General features: G+C 44.1%; 1 protein-coding gene across 1 annotated transcript in view; it reads left to right on the top strand.

The window, feature by feature from the left end:
- Positions 1-12,270, top strand: part of bco1l (beta-carotene oxygenase 1, like) — a gene marked incomplete at both ends in the record, with an annotated part of 47,905 nt that extends 35,635 nt beyond the window's left edge. Inside the window, 2 exons of the mRNA XM_084322897.1 lie at positions 11,036-11,143; positions 12,092-12,270. Coding sequence (XP_084179023.1) covers positions 11,036-11,143; positions 12,092-12,270 — 287 coding nt within the window. The remainder of the gene's footprint in view (positions 1-11,035; positions 11,144-12,091) is intronic.
- Positions 12,271-18,016: the final 5,746 nt, after the last annotated feature.

The following is an 18,016-nucleotide window of genomic DNA, read 5'->3' as shown; positions in this document are numbered from 1 at the left end:
AATCAGGAAGTGTCGGGGGCAGCGTGAGCCTCCCACGCGTTACTCCTCGCCACTGAGAGATCGAGCTGCGCAGGTGAAAAGATGCGACTGCTGTTACCTCAAGTACCGGAGGGGACTTGTGCTATGTATGACTTAGTCCACATTGCAGCCGGCTTGTGGGAGGCAAGAAACAGCGTTCGTGACAGGGGAGGGTTGAATTGGATGATACGAAATTGGGATGGGAGAAAATATAGAAAATGGGAGAAAAAGTGGATAAAAAAAAAAACAATACCCCGTCCACCTACTCCAAAAAGGAGAGGACGGGGAACCCCCAGAGAGACTTCCCACGCGAGCTGTATAGATTGAAAAGAAATATTGCAACATTGAGCTATGTAACACTTGGGTTAGGACTCTCCGAGGAGGAGGCTCTGAACCAATACACACTCAATAATCGAATTGAATCGAATACACATACAACAGAGCAGAACTCCTTTTTGAAGTTCTACTCACCTTGACAATCTGAGGAGGAGGCTCTGAAACTCTGAGGAGGCTCCCTCACTGGGAAGGAAGGTCCGAACTCACAGAAGGCACTTCTCCCTGAGGAGGAGCTTCGTGAGGAGGAGGCTCTGACAACTCCCTGAAACAGATCCATAACATGGAACCTGAACAACTCACGGAAGTCTTACCAATAGAAACGCGCTCAGTGACGTACTCTATGGCGGGGGAATTTCCGCGGTGCACACGCCCAATCTTCCAGGGCGTGGGACCAGGAAACTCCCCCCCCCCCCCCCCTACCCTGTAACGTGCCGAACAGCAACGTGACAGGAACCCTGAAGGACAGGGGGTTTTAACCCCTGACCAATCAGAAAAGGGGAGGAAAGGTTTACCAGTTCACCCCTTTACGACCCCTCACCCCTGATACGATGTAATGACAAAGTAGGGCCATGACCCAGTCATATCATGCTACATGAAGCATTTAACAGCTTCACATAGCTCATGTGCTAACCTGCTATCTGATTTTTACTAAGGAAAAAAACACAGAACAGAGAGGGCCCCTTTAAGAGCCCCGGTACCAGACTTACACATGTGCTTCTGTGGGCCAAAACCTAACCCAGTTGTAGATCTCAACGACACACACAACCCTTCATCACAACAAAAAATGGCAAAAGTACACTCTTACTACAGAGGAACGCCGTTTTTCATAACGAGAGAGACATAAGTCCTTGATTACGTATTGGCCACAGGCCTTGCTAAGCACACATGATAGTGACCAAACAACCTTTTCCCTAGGAAAATAATCGTTTCTCAAGCAGATGCACAACCCCAGCAGCTTAAGCTGAGGGTTACATCGTATCCCCACAAACACAATGACACAATATATTGTAAACAAACATGTCTAAGAGGAGGGGGGGAAAGCCCCAGGGAAAAACCGGGGGGGTCACCCCTCCTACCTTACCCTTGATACGACCAGGTTGAACAGGTACCCCTGTTAATATGTGAACATGCTGTTCATTGTCATCACAGGCTGAGAAAAGGATTCATTCCTCAATCACATGTCACTAAGCATAGCTTCACAGGTTAATTAACCCACTTAGTTGTGAGTTCACCCACGTTACAAACGTTACATGAACACACATGGTCTCATCACAACTAACCAGTTAATTTTTACACATGTAAAAAACAAACGCTGATTTTCTATGTAGAGAGAAGCTATACCAGTGACAAGACAATTCACACACAACACGCGTCGTATCCTCAATGTATTGCAGCAACACACGTTTTGGAAAACATCGTTATTACAAAACATTTAGAAGGGAAGGAAAGAAGAAGTGTTTAAAGTCCGGTCCGGTCAGGACTCCTACCTCCACCCTGAGCGCAGGCCGAGAGGACTACAACACTGGTTAACGGGACACCGAAGTCGAACCCGGCATCTCCTGCGTTGGTGACGAGGGTAATGTCCGCTACGCCACCCAGCCGCCGTTCTCCATGTTGACGAAGTCCTCGCTGGCATGGCACCCGGTGTAGGGTCGACTAACATCCTCTGTCAAAGATGACGTCGTAGTCAGAGTGTTTAAGGCATGTTATACTCACAGTAACGTTCAACAGTGTAGCATTAAGCTAACAGCCGCTCCCGACTGATAGCAACAAGCTAACGTTTCCTAGCCTAGTGAACACAACGAGCTAGCGCCGCAGCTAACAACTGACTAGCTAACAGTAGGCCACAAACTAGCACGCAAGCTAAGTAGCTATCACCTGAACTGTACACAATGACATACCAAGCCACACTTCAGACAGGCCGCCGCCTGAAACCCTCCTCATCCTAAGAGAGAAGAGAAAAAGAAATGTCAAACACAGTTTTCAACAGTGATTTACCAGACATACAGCGGAGTCGGCACAATTCCCATACGGGTTGCAGCCGACTTGAGCATGGAACTACCGATAAAGAAGATCCATACCCACATTTCCTCGTGTTTTAGGGTGTACTCTCACATTCATGTGAAAGATGGGGCCTGCACGGGACAGAGAAGCATCCGCTTGTCCAGAGAATCCCGGGTTCAAACCAGGTCTCGGTCGCGGCCCACTAGTTTGACCATCATGGGCGTCAGACCAGGACCCTCCGTCCGCCGCCTAAGAGGCCAAGCAGAGGACCCCAATCTGGGGCCGGCCTTCGTAAAATTGTCAGCTAACCCCCATAGCATTAGCAGACAACTGGCGCTCGCAAGCAAAACATTACTCACCCAGCTCGGAAGCAACCAGTTTCTCACAACAGCCGGTGCCTCCCACAGTCCAGCTGTATAACCGGAGGTTCAATACCTATCCAGCCGCAGCAAGGAGGACTGCAGGTGGGGAGTATATCAGCGACGCAAGCCCCTAATACGAAAAAGCCGGTGGAGGTCAGAATGATCATCATCTTCCAGACACTCCAGTGATGAAGACATTATCGCCGTATTTTCTCGAAAATAGTGAGAGAGAAAATAAAGATATAACGTCAACGTTATAAAAGAGAATAAAGGCTAGCATATGAATTGTAGTGCCTGGTTAGAAACTAATGAAAATGGATGGATTATCCAAGTGGGGGTCCTGGGGGGGAGAGCGAGCAAGAGCATATGTATGTATTGTATTGGATAGCAAGTATTAGGTATATATCTCATAAACTACATTTATATTGATTCAAATGGAATGTATAGTCCTGTGATTTACTTTGGATATTTACTGTTAATGCTTGTGTGTCTAATTTTATGTTATGTTTAAAAAATAATAAATACAAATAATAAAATACAAAAAAAAGATATAACGTCAACGTATCTCCTTGTTCCTTTTTTTCTTTTTTTAACTTACATTTTTATTGAACATTCATAGACAAACAACACAACATATACAATAATATCAACAACACTATTAAACAGACATAAATAATAAAGAAAAAATGTAATACCCAAAAGACGAAAAATAAAAAATACTGACTTAAGCAAATATTCACATACATAAATAATGAAGTGGAAAAAACATAAAACAATTGTCATATCTTAAACAAAAATAAAATTGTGTGACATGGGTTCAGAGACCCTCCTTGAACCTCTTTCCTCCTTTACCCTTCGCCCTCTTGTGTTTCATTTGTTCCTTCCTTTGTGATGTCGTTTTCGTTCCCCTTATAATCCTCCAACTTTTCCCATCTTTCCCCAAATTACTCTTCCTGTAGCCTCAGCATGTGCGTTATCCTCTCCATATCCTGTATCTCCTCTACTATTCCTTCCCATTGTGCTATTGTCGGTGGGTCTTCTTTGTACCACAGTCTCGTTATTGCTTTTCTGGCCGATATCAACATTATCTTTATTAAATATTTGTCCCCCCCTTGTATTCCCTCGTGTGTCAGGTCCCCTAAGTAAAGCACCAGTCCCGTTTGTGGTAACCCGTATCCTAATATTCTGATCATTGTCTCCCCTATCTCCTCCCAATACCCCTTCAGCTTCTGACATCCCCAGAATATGTGTGTGTGATTTGCTCCCTCCTTCCCACACATCCTCCAGCATGCCCTTTGTGTTGGTGCATATTTTCCCTTCAACTCTGGGGTTATAAAGAATCTGATTATGTTTTTCCATCCAAACTCTTTCCATATCCTCGATCCTGTTGTTGAATGTTGTACCTCGCATATGTTGCCCCATTCCTTCTCTGTTATTCCTATCTCTAGTTCTCTCTCCCATTTCTCCCTTATGTAATCGGTCGTGTGTCCCTTGCTGTTCATTATAGCCCGGTATATTGCTGATATTACTCTTCCTTGCCCCCCTTCGTATGCCCATACTATCATCTTGATTATTCCATTCTGTTCTTCGTCTTTGGCCCCCCTTATTTCTTTGTTGTAGTAATCTCTAACCTGTAGATATCTGAAGTGGTCCCTGTTTTCTAGTCCAAATTTCTCCTTTAATTTTTGTAGTGTCTGCATTTCCCCCTTCTCTATCATTTTGCATATCGCTGTTGCCCCCCCCCCCCTCTCCCACCTTCTGAATCCATGATCTAACCTCCCTGGTTTGAATCTCTTGTCATGTGCTACCCATCTCAGAACCCCTGACTGCTTCTCCAATTTGTGTGTTTTTACTACTCTGTTCCATATGGTCAAGGTGCATTTGGTGATTGGATCTAATAGTCCCTCTTTTTCTTTGAATAGTTCCCTATCTCCCACCAGAGCTTGTACCTTGTATCCCTCCCCTTCTTTTTCAATGTCTTTCCATCTTGCCTCATATCTGTCATTACACCAGCACGTCACTGCTCTCAGTTGTGCTGCATAATAATAATCTTGTAGGCTGGGCACTGCCATCCCTCCCTCTTCCTTTGGTAGTTGTAGTGTTTTATATCTGACCCGTGGTCTTCTCCCCGCCCATATGAACCTCGATATCAGTCTGTCCCACTCCCTGAATTGATTCTGTGGTATTTGTATCGGTAGTGACTCGAATAGGTACAGTAACCTTGATAGTATATTCATTTTAATGACCTCTATTCTTGAATTGAAGTCCAAGGGCATTACTGTCCATCTCTCTAAGTCTCTCTTGATGTTCTTCTTTTTTATTTTTTTTTGTCTTTTTCCCCCTCCATTTTCCTCCGATTTTCTCCCATCCCAATGTTAGTCGTATGCCAATTCCCAGTCCCTTCCTGGTCGCTGCGCACTTACCCCCCACAGTCAGATCATCTGGGAGAGTGGAGGCTACCACGTGCTTCCTCCGACACACGTCCAGCCAATCACCGCTTCTTTTCACCTGGCAGCGCGGATTCTCATTGAGAGGGCGTAGCGTGTGGGAGGACCACACTATCCCCCTCACGTCCAATCCGCGCTTAGCAGGCGCCCCGACCGAACTGTAGGAGTCGCTGTTTACAACGACCCGGACCCACCCCGCCAGCTTCTCCCACCCTCTGATACAGCCAATTGTATCAGTGCAGACGGCCAGCCAAGCTGGTGACAACCCCGGAGCTGTGAGCTGGATTCGAACAGGCAAATCCAGCTCAGCTCCGGGGCTGGTGACGAACGCAATCTCCGCTCGGCCACCTAACCGCCCTGTCTCTCTTGATGTTCTGATTTATCTGTGTATAGTTTGCCTCAAACAGTTTCCCACCCCTCTCGTGATGTTCACCCCTAAGTATTTAATCTTGTCCATGTCCCATCTTATCCCGTACTGTTTCCTAATTTCCATCGTTGGGGTATAGTTCCATGCTAAGGTCTGTGTCTTTGTCACGTTTAGTTTGTATCCTGAGTAGTGGCCATATTCCTTCAGTAGATCCATCAGTGCCGGGAAGCTCTTGTCTGGTTGCCTCATGTATACTATCACGTCGTCCGCAAATAGGCCTAGTTTATATTCCGTTCCCTTTATCCATACTCCCTTAATGTCCTCGGTCTGTCTGATCAGTTGTGCCAGTGGTTCTATGAAAACGGCGAAGAGCGTTGGTGAGAGACAACATCCCTGTCTGGTAGCCCTCTCTAATCTGATTCTATCCGTCAGGCTGCCATTCACCTTAACCCTCGCTGTCGGTTCTTGATATAGCGCCTTGATCATCTTCATCGCCCTCCCGTTCAGTCCGAACCTCATCAATGTTTTATATAAAAATGTCCAGCTCACACTGTCGAATGCTTTTTCTGCATCTAGGCTAATCAGTACCGCGCTACCTCCTTGTTTTTGTATCTCCTCTACTATGTGTAATGTCTTTCTCACGTTGTCCTGTGTCTGTCTCCCTTTAATAAATCCAGTTTGATCTTCATCTATAATGTCTGGCATAAACGTCTCAAATCTCTTTGATATTATCGATGTATACATCTTGTAATCCACGTTGAGTATGGACACAGGTCTGAAACTACTACATAATTCTCTATCCTTCCCTTCCTTCGGTATCGTGGTGATTATGGCTTCCTTCCACGAGGGGGGCATTTTGCCCTCTTCCATCGTGTGTCTGAACGCCGCCCCTAACATGGGTGCTAATTCCGTTCTAAATGTCTTGTAGAATTCCGATGGGAATCCGTCGCTCCCCGGAGACTTGTTGTTTTTAGCTCTACTAATTGCCTCTTCCAGTTCTCGTTCCGTAATTATTTTATTTAATTCTTCATTCTGTTCTTTCCCTATCGATGGTAACTCTAGCTTCTCCAGATATGCTTCTATTTCCTCTTCTCCCGCTGCTTTTGGCTGTGTGTATAGTTTCTCATAGTATTCTCTAAATGTCCTCTCTATTTCAGCTGGGTCTCTCAATATTTCATTAGTCTTTGTATCCCTTACTGTGTGTATCGTGTTCAACTTCTGTTGCGTCCTAATTCTCCTGGCCAACAGTCTGGTCGCTTTTGGTCCCCCTTCATAGTACGTTTGTTTCATGAATCTCGCTTTCTTTTCTATTTCCGTCAATAATTCCCTATTTATCTGGTGTCTCCCCTCTAGCTTCTTCAGCTTCCCTATCAGATTGTGATATGTCTCCGTTCTGGCCTTCTTCAGCATTGCTGTCTTCTCCATCAATTTCCCCCTTATCACCACCTTCAGTGTGTCCCATAGAATGTTCGGATCTACCGCCCCGTTGTCATTTTCTTCCTTATACCTGGCTATCTCCTCCTTGATCTGACTCACCACCCCCTTGTTATTTAATATTCCTACATTTAGTCTCCAGATCGTGTTCCTCCGTCTCCCTTCTAGATCTACTGTCAGATATATGGCACTGTGATCCGATATGTCCGCTACTCCTATTCTGCTCTCCCGTACCCTGTAACTGTCCCCCGTCGTCATCAAAAAGTAGTCTATTCTCGCATATGTCACGTGCGGGTGTGAGTAATGTGTGTATTCCCTGTCCATGGCGTGCATCCCCCTCCAAACATCTGTAATTCCCATTTCCGTCATCTGAATATTCATATATCTACTGATTTGTGTCCGTCCTTTTCTAGTACTGGTGGTGTCTAGGTCGTGATTCAGTACTACATTAAAATCTCCCGCGCATATCAATATCCCTTCTAGTTCCATCACTATCATATCAAAAATGGTCTCATATAAATCCCTCTCACTCTCTGGGGGTGCATAAACATTCACTAACGTAACCATTTGACCCTCCATTTTTCCCTTCACCAGAACAAATCTTCCCTCCTTGTCTCTTACTTCCTTGATCAATTCAAATTTGACTGTGTTTTTGATTAACGTGATTACTCCTCTCCTCAGGTTCCGTTTAAAGGAACTATAGTATGCATTTTCATATCCAAATCTCTTCAGTTTCTCATGATCCTGTGCTACCAAATGTGTCTCCTGCAAAAAAATTACTTCCATCTCACTTTTTTTACACTTCAACATCACTTTTGCCCCTCTTTATCGTATTATTCATTCCATTAACGTTTAACGACATCATTTTTATACCTTTAACCTTTGTCATCTTTCTTCTTCTTTCGTCTCTCAGTCCCCCCCATGTCACATTCATTCCCCCCTCCGGTTGTAGCCTCCGCTCTCTTTACCGAATACATATAATGATTAACATAAATAAAAAACATAAACTTTACATAAAGTGCTCCCAAGGGGTTCGGGGGGTCCCTGTGTCCCCCCCTGTCCCCTGCTGGTGGGTGAGGAGTAATTGCTCTCCTAGCGAGAGGCCTCCTTCTGACGGCTTGGGGGTTTGAAACCTTTACCCCCAACCGCTCGTCATATTTGTCCAGCCTTCTTACTGTTTTTATTGCTGTCGACCTCCTGGTCAAAAGCGCTCTGTCCTTCATTCTGATCAAAGACCCCCATTTCCTAGGTCCCTCTCAATGTGGCTCATATGTTCCAATGTCCCTCCTTCCTCCTAAACATGTGTGTGGTGTCTTCTGTGTATCCCTTTTTACTTTCTTTTCCTCCCCTCTATTTTCTATGTGATGTCCATTTATCCCCTTAATCCCTTCCAACTGTGTTACTCGCAGCGTGTGTCTATGTATTTGTTTCAATATGTTCTGTGTTCCGTCTATTATACCTAATTATATTTCCATTTATTTCCTCCATCAGCATGTGTATTATGTGTCCATGTATACGTTGTGTTCGTTCCTATATCCTGCCTCTACCTGGGAATGTGTGTTTATGTATATGTTATTTCAGTTTCTCTATTTTGTCTCTATTTGGATAGTTTTTTCAATCTCTTGTGCGTGTACTCATCCGTTCGTCTCCTCCCGCCTCCTCTCCCCTCCTTCTCCGTCTCTGGCCTCCTCGTCTTTCTCCGCCCTCGGTCTGTCACGTATCACCTCGGCCTTCTTCTCTCTCCTCCCTCCTCTCCCGGGTTCCGATCTCCTACTCTGGTCCACCTGCGTGCTTTCTCCAATCTCTGCTGCAGGCTCAGCGTCTGGTCCTTTCGTCTCCGTCCTCCGCCGTCTGCATCCCCCGTCGCCTCATCTCTCCCGCCGCCTCCCGCGCCGTCGCGTATGTCACCGTCCCTTCCTTCCAGTGTATCCTTAGCGAGGTCATGGGTGATTGGAATTTCATTCCGTTTTCTTTCAGAATTCTCTTCAGTCCCGCGTAAGACCTGCGTGTTATTGCCACCGCTGTCGAGTAGTCGTGATCAAACGACAGTCTTTTCCCCTCGATTTCTATCTTCTTGGTCCACGCGGTTCTGAGTACCAATTCCTTAACCTCGAATCTTAGAAAGTTAATAATCACCGCCCTCGGGGGTCTGTCCGGTTGTGGTCTCGGTGCCAGCGCTCTGTGGGCCCTCTGTATCTCCATTTTTTCCAGTCCCGTCTCCTCCAGTTGTTCTTTGATAAGCTTTTCCACATATAGGGTCACCGATTCCCCTTCGACTCCTTCTTTCAATCCCCATATTCTGATGTTATTTCTCTGTGACCTCCCCTCCATGTCCGACATCTTTGTCTCCATCTTTTCTTGTTGTTGAATCGCTTTTGTTAATACCTCGTGTATCTCTGTATTCCATTCTTCTGCTTGCGCCACTCTCGTTTGTAGCTCGGTTACATTTCTATCCTGCTCCGCCATCTTCTCATCCACCATTTTGAGTTCTGTATTTATTTCGCCTCTGAAGTCCTCCTGTTCCTTCCTCAATTCCTCCCGTAGCTTCCCAATATCGTTCCTTATCGTGTCCGTGTTCATTTGTATGGTCGCCTGCATCGTGTCCGTGTTCAATTTAATGGTCGCCAATATTCCGGCCTGCATGACCACGGCCCATCCTGGCATTCCCGTGTCTGTCTCAGCCGAACCTCCCCCTTCCTCCGCCTGTCCCTTCTCGGTCTCGTTTCGGGGGCTCTGTTCCTTCAAATTCTGTTCTTCTCGTGAGTCCTCCATTTCTCTTTCCTTCGCAATTGTTGTCTCCTCCTTACTTCTCGTGTGCATCTTTATTTTTAATCACTTTTCGGGTCTTTATTTATCCGTTTTTTCGCTCATTTGACCAGGAGCTCTACCGCACGTGTGCTACCCGTCTGCTCTCATACCGGAAGCCTCCTCCTTGTTCCTTTCTTAAGCTAAATACTTTCTTTCCCACGTCAAGTGATTGGCATACAGGCACTCTCTTGGGGTGAAATTTGAGAAGGAGATGAGTGTGTGGCCCCACCCCTGCTTATGTAGGTAGCAGATGGGGGTGTGGCCAGACGGATGCTGGTATGTAAAGGTGGATTTGTGAAGTTTTTATTCAGTGCACGTCACTGGAGTGAGATATGTGCAGATTGACGCTGAGCGGCAGATAATACGATATAGAACGTCAGCTAGCGAGGTTGCACACCTATATCTTCTACTTTCATGAATTGTTTTCTACTCCTACTCTGCTTTAAAAAGATAATTCCGCACCGTCATCCATTATTGAAATAGTGTCGTGATCTAGCACAGAATAGACGAGCCAGTCATGCTGTTGGTTTTGTGATAAACAATGACTTCATAACTTACCTGCTAATGATAATGTTAACTAAATAATAAAGACACTTTCGCCGCCATGACTGCGTATCAAACCCACCTTGTTGAGCATCTGCAACGACATAAACACACGGAGATGAGCAATGATTGTTTCTGAATCGTTAACCGTATGAGAAACGGGTAAATATTTACGAAATCTAAGTGATTTTCCAACCTCTGGGTTGATCTCCATCGAGTTGGTTAGAACTAGAGCTTAGCTCGGCGAAGGCTGGCTGTTTGCGCGTCACTCGGGGGGCGTGCTTCAGGGGCCAATCAGAGGAACCCGGAAACCAAACAGCGTTGTAGAAGGCATAGACGCATCCAGTTCATATATCAACTTATACTATCCAGTTCGTTTTTATATAATTTAGCTAGCTCGCCAACGTTAAAGCTAACATACATTTTTTTTTTAATAATTTGTTTCTTTTTTATAATTTTTTTTAATTATACTTTTTTCAGGGGGGGGGGGGCGGGGGGCCCCGTTGGCGGGGCGGGTATGTTAGGGGAAACACTGCGCTCATCATTTTAAATATAGTGCTGACCAGATATGTGCTCATCACTTTAAATTGTTTTAAAAATCTGTGTGTGTGTATGTCTGTGTGTGCGCGCGCGCGTGCGTGCGTTTGTGTGTGTGTGTCTGTGTGTGTGTGCGTGTGTGTGTGTGTGTTTGTGTGTGTGTGTGTGTGTGTAGTTAGTGAAGGTAGACGCCCTGACCAGACAACACGTGATCTGGGAGGAGGAGGACGGCTTCCCCTCAGAGCCGGTGTTCGTGGCGTCTCCGGGAGCAGTGGAGGAGGACGACGGTGAGAGACGCGTTACAGGCCTTCATCCTCGCGGCACACGTAGCGTCTCGGTGGCAGTAAATGTGTTCATTTCTAGGGCTGTACTGAATAGTTCGAAGCTTCGGCGCTTCATTCATAACATTCGAATTCGAAATCAACATTCGAATATATATATATATTTTTATATATATATATATATTCTTTATTAACTAAAAAATAAATCTGTGTCTATTCATTCTGTTTAAACCAATGGGGTTTTTCTTCACAGTTGCAGATAAAGATTAGGCTACACTAATATTATAGTATTGAGGATTTAGTTTGAGGATATTTAAGGATATATGTAGTGTCTCGGTGGCAGTAAATGTGTTAATTTCTAGGGATGTACTGAATGTAATTTTTTTAACATTCGAAGCTTCTATTGAAGTTTTCGAATGAAGCTTCGAATATCTGTCGTCATATTTTATGACGTAATCATAGGTCTATATATATATTTTTAAATATCCTCAAACAAAATCCTCAATTTGAATAAAGTGATTCATCTGATTAAATTAGTATTTTTTCCCCCATTAAATCAACTTTCTCAGTTTCATCAACATAAATAATCCAATAAGGGCACGGTTGGTACGAAAGTGATGGTGACGTCTTGATGGAGCGCCGAGCGCCAAGCAGATGCAGATAGGCTACATAATTTATGATAAATGTTTTATTAAAGATTTTATGACGAGTCATATACTATAATAGTATAATACTATAATATTAGTGTAGCCTACTCAACTGTGAATAAAAACCCCATTGGTTTAAACAGAATGAATAGACACATAAAAACAGAAATAATAATAATAATAAATTATTTCTTTTCTTTTTCGAATGTTGATTTAGAATTAGAATGTCAACGTTATGAATGAAGCTTCGACGCTTCTAACTATTCGGTACAGCCCTATTAATTCCCATGTCTTCTCCTGCTTCCAGGAGTGATCCTGTCCTCGGTCATCTCTCCTGACCCCAACAAGTCCCCCTTCATGCTCGTCCTCGACGCCAAGACGTTCAAAGAGATCGCCCGGGCAACCCTGGACACCAGCGTCCACATGGACCTACATGGACTGTTCATCCCTGCCTCAAACCCCATCGACTCTTTGGACTCTTTTTAAAGGCCAACTTGTTCCCATGTTGGAAGAAGCAACAGTTGCTTTGTGTTGAAATACATCAACAACATGTAATAACTTTGTGTCTTTTTACTGGCTGAACAGCAGTACAGTGGTGTCATGTTTCCAGTGGTTTTCCTATATTACTCTAATGCTGCAGAGAAATTAAGCATTTTCTTTTTAAAGTGTTTCCCAATGTTTTACAGGCAGCCATGTTGGAAGAAAGATAACTACACTAACATTCATTGCCAGGACGGGGTTTCCAGTCTACCTCTTAATAAATCAAAACACAGAGTGTTATAACCTGTTATATTACCACAAGACCCCTTTTCTGGAAGCACGGAGCGATGTGTCCAATCTGACTTTAAAGGTAGACCCTGTAATGTCGTCAAACAGTGACCTCTAGGCACAAAGGCCTGCTTGGGCTGGGTAGCGCAGCAGACTAAGCATCTGCCTACCACCGCAGAGACTCTGGTATCGAATCCAGCTGTCAGCGGTACCTCCGGCTTGGTCAGTGGTCCATACTAACACAATTGGCAGTGTTAGCGGGTGGGAAGCCGGTGGGGTGTGTGTTCTGGTCGTTCTAAACAGCGACTCCTACTGGTCGGTCGGGGCGCCTGTTCAGCAGGGAAAGAATCTGGGGGAGGTAGTGTGATCCTCCCATGCGTTACGCTCCCCCAGTGAGAGTCCTCGCTGTCAAGTGAAAAGAAGCGGCTGGCTGACTCCACATGTATCGGAGGAGACATGTGATAGTCTTCAACCCTCCCTAGGCCGCAAGTGGGGGACAAATGCAAAAAAAAATGATTTTTGTTTTGTTTTAAAAGCCCCGCCTGGTATTGCACTTTGTTTACTTTCTTTTGTTTTGGTCTGATGTGTGGGTTGGAGTTGAGGGGGGTGGGGTTGCTACTGCTGACCCCACCTCAGACTCTACCGAGAGAGGTCTGGATCCATTCACAGAATAATAAGTTACTAAACTCCAACTCACACCTCATGCAAAAACAAAACATTTAAACAAAGTGCAATACCAAGCGGGGCTCTCTTGACTCTAGAGGTCGCTGTTTGGCGGTACAACAGATTATGCCTTTAAGTTTGACACTATTCGGTACCTTAACAATGTGTTTGCTATTTTACTGTTATTGCATTTTGTTAATTTGACACCTTTTTCTTATTCCAATTTGTACTGTAATTGAATTATAGGAACAGTAACGTGGACCGACTCACAGTAATGTGGACCTACTCACAGTAATGTGGACCAGCTCACAGTAATGTGGACCAGCTCACAGTAATGTGGACCTACTCACAGTAATGTGGACCTACTCACAGTAATGTGGACCTACTTACAGTAATGTGGACCAGCTCACAGTAATGTGGACCTACTCACAGTAATGTGGACCTACTTACAGTAATGTGGACCAGCTCACAGTAATGTGGACCAGCTCACAGTAATGTGGACCTACTCACAGTAATGTGGACCTACTTACAGTAATGTGGACCAGCTCACAGTAATGTGGACCTACTTACAGTAATGTGGGCCAGCTCACAGTAATGTGGACCAGCTCACAGTAATGTGGACCTACTTACAGTAATGTGGACCAGCTCACAGTAATGTGGACCTACTTACAGTAATGTGGGCCAGCTCACAGTAATGTGGACCAGCTCACAGTAATGTGGACCTACTTACAGTAATGTGGACCAGCTCACAGTAACGTGGACCGACTCACAGTAATGTGGACCTACTCACAGTAATGTGGACCAGCTCACAGTAATGTGGACCAGCTCACAGTAATGTGGACCTACTCACAGTAATGTGGACCTACTCACAGTAATGTGGACCTACTTACAGTAATGTGGACCAGCTCACAGTAATGTGGACCTACTCACAGTAATGTGGACCTACTTACAGTAATGTGGACCAGCTCACAGTAATGTGGACCAGCTCACAGTAATGTGGACCTACTCACAGTAATGTGGACCTACTTACAGTAATGTGGACCAGCTCACAGTAATGTGGACCTACTTACAGTAATGTGGGCCAGCTCACAGTAATGTGGACCAGCTCACAGTAATGTGGACCTACTTACAGTAATGTGGACCAGCTCACAGTAATGTGGACCTACTTACAGTAATGTGGGCCAGCTCACAGTAATGTGGACCAGCTCACAGTAATGTGGACCTACTTACAGTAATGTGGACCAGCTCACAGTAATGTGGACCTACTTACAGTAATGTGGACCAGCTCACAGTAATGTGGACCAGCTCACAGTAATGTGGACCAGCTCACAGTAATGTGGACCTACTTACAGTAATGTGGACCTACTTACAGTAATGTGGACCTACTCACAGTAATGTGGACCTACTCACAGTAATGTGGACCAGCTCACAGTAATGTGGACCTACTCACAGTAATGTGGACCTACTCACAGTAATGTGGACCTACTTACAGTAATGTGGACCAGCTCACAGTAATGTGGACCAGCTCACAGTAATGTGGACCAGCTCACAGTAATGTGGACCAGCTCACAGTAATGTGGACCTACTCACAGTAATGTGGACCTACTCACAGTAATGTGGACCTACTTACAGTAATGTGGATTTTAAGATAACATATTCCTTTATTGATCCCCTTGGGGAAATTCTGGATACATTTCCCTGTGAAATAAACGTTTGATAAAGGAATTGTCACTTTAAAAGCATGTAGGGTGTCTTAAGATTGTGTCAGTTGTCAAGTTAATAATATAAGTTAATAATTCCCTTTTGACACTTAGCTCCTATTGATAACTGTGACATTTATTATACAACAGCTGTTGGGTCCAGGGTGAAGGTTATACCATGAGCACAGGTCCTGCTTGTAACAGACGTGGAGGAATGGTTTCAGAACTGTTCTAACATACGTGGAGGAATGGTTTCAGAAGTGTTGTAACATACGTGGAGGAATGGTTTCAGAACTGTTGTATGTATTTTCTTTTTATCTACTTTTTCTCCCATTTTCTATTTTTCTCCCATCCCAATGTTTTGTATCGTCCAATTCTACCCTCCCCTGTCTCGAACGCTGTTTCATGTCTCCCACAAGCCGGCTGCAATGTGGACGAAGCCTTACATCACGTGTCCCCTCCGGTACTCGAGGTAGCAGACGTCGCATCTTTTCACCTGCGCGGCGCGATCTCTCAGCGTCGGGGGTCTGCGTTTGGAGGGCACGCCGCCCCCGTCGCTTCCTGATTCTACTGCGCAGGCGCACCAACCGACCTGTAGGAGTCGCTGTCCACAACGTCCGATCCCCACCCATCAGCTTCCCACCCCCTAATACTGCCAAATGTATTAGTATGAACGACCAGCAAAGCTGAATGCAATGCGGAGAGCTGGGCTCGAACCCAGCGTATTCTGCATTGGTGGTGAGCGCCTTGCCCACTGCACCACCTAGCCACCCTACTGTTGTATGTCTTAAAGCCCAACAACAACGTTTTGGAAAACATGGCAGTATCCTCATATTTTGCATTGAGAGCTCTTTAGGTCTTAGTGGATGTGTTCCAAGCCACCAAAGTAATTCTCCCTCAAATGGGGTAGAAATTAAGCTAATTATACGTCGCAAATCTATAAAACTATTTAAAGGGGCACTTTAACAACGCTGATTTATTTAGCACATAATGTCACGCATATCCAAAAACGAGTTTGACAGTTAGTGAGAGTAAATGAGTTTGAATGTGGCCACCAGAAATGTCATGGAGGACACGTTTGACAGTTATTGAGAGTAAATGAGTTTGAATGTGGCCACCAGAAATGTTGTGGAGGACATTGGATCCTTGTGTCGTGTTGATCACAGCTCAATACAGTGGTTTTGAGGGAGAAATTATAATAACGCCCTTCTGCACATTTCATATAATGATATCCATCTGCAGCCTTGTCTGTGAATGGAGAGCAGGGTGGATATTGCTCTCTCTAGCACCACCTACTGGCCAAGAGCTGAACACATGGGATATTACTCTCAACATGAGGGCCCCACACATAGGTACTACTATTTTATTATTATAGTTCTGTTTATATTTTTATGTGCACTCATGCATGTAGACAGATTCTGCCTTTAAGTTTGACAATATTCGGTACCTTAACAAAATGCCAGTGTAAATGTTATGTTTGCTATTTTATAGATAGAATAGAATAGAAATAAAATCTAACTAAATGAAATATGAAATATATATTCCAGTATTCACAGTGTCACAAGGTGCGAAATGTGGCACTACAGATCGTTCACTGTAAACAGTAAACATTTAGGTAGTCAAAAACAATTTTTAATTTGACACCTTTTTCTTTTCCCAATTGGAGAGTGGGGTGAGTAGTTCCACTTTTTACTTAAAGTGCCTTTAAAGCAAGGGGATTACAGTAATGCCCCCAACTAAAATATGTACATATAGTTTAGGATGTTGTGCATCCCTGGGGACAATCACTTTGGATCTTAAATAAACTGTTTCAGAAATATAGCTTTAGAAAAAAAAGTGGTTTTGTGGCACAACTTGCCCCCGGTGCGGGGTAAGTTGTGACATTAGAGAGAATACACTGGGGTAAATTGTGCCATTGATAATTTTACGTAAAAAACAGATCATTTTAATCTCAAAAGCGGTAAAAGCATCCTGCAGATCTTCATCTCCTTTCCAACCTGACGTATAGTCTTCCCCTGTTGCACCTCTTTCACTGCTCTTTCCAACTTCTCAAGAGGAGTTGAAACCCTGTCTGTCTTCCATTTGTATATCTGCGTGGCATGATGGATTTTGGTCTAAAATTAAGAATATCACATAGTTTTAGTGATCAAATGCAAGAATGCAATGTACAATAACAATAAAATAAATACAATAAAGTAATATATATAGTTAATAAAATAAGTTGGGGCAACTTAACAAAGAGAATATCTGGCACAACTTAACCCAGGCCCTTTGGCACAAATCACCCCAAGCCTACCATTTTGAAAAAAATGCATCCCCCAGCTGTTTTGAGCTAGCATCATGCTAACTGTATAGACTCATGGTGTAGCTTACTAAAGCACTAAAACATGTGTGAACTGTTTTCAAAGTTGTCTATAATTGTTCAAACACAGCAATCAAAAAACCTTGATCATACAAATTTTACTTTGGAGGGCAAAAAACAGTTTTTTGAACTTAAATGTGCTTACCTCTCAAGCCAGGCCCTCATTCATCAACGTGTTCTACGCACAGATCTGTGCTTACCCTGTGCGTACGATCATTTCTAAGCAAAGAGTGGGATTCATCAATTTCGATTTGAACTTGACTCCGTGCTTACATCTACGCACAGGTCAGACCACACTTACCTGACGCCCAGTGGTAGAATATATTATTACAACAAGGAAATGAGCTTCTGTGCATAATAACACTGGCATGTTCTGTACGAACCGTAGTTCATTATAGTTCATTGTAAAATAGCAACAGTAGTGTAATTATGGTCAAAACCCTATAAATAGCATTTGGAATAATAGATCTTTCTCTCAGAATGAATGCAGCATGGTTTATATAGCGTTATCGGAATATACGGGGTGTAGGCTACTGACTGACTGCGCTCCGCGTAGCTTGATTGATTGATTGATTGAAAAGTTTATTAACAGATTGCAGAATGGGTACAGTACAGTACAGCTCAGTACATACAATTGTTAATTGGGGATGCAGACCAACTTTCGTCTTGTTTACATCAGGGTCCCCCATTTTCAATTCATCATAAATCATAAAGCTCAACTCGTTATTATTTTGCGCAC

This window comes from Notolepis coatsorum (assembly GCF_963971535.1).
Source record: "Notolepis coatsorum genome assembly, chromosome: 1".
NCBI classification, from domain to species: Eukaryota; Metazoa; Chordata; class Actinopteri; order Aulopiformes; family Paralepididae; genus Notolepis; species Notolepis coatsorum.
This window is presented reverse-complemented; position numbering and strand designations above follow the sequence as displayed.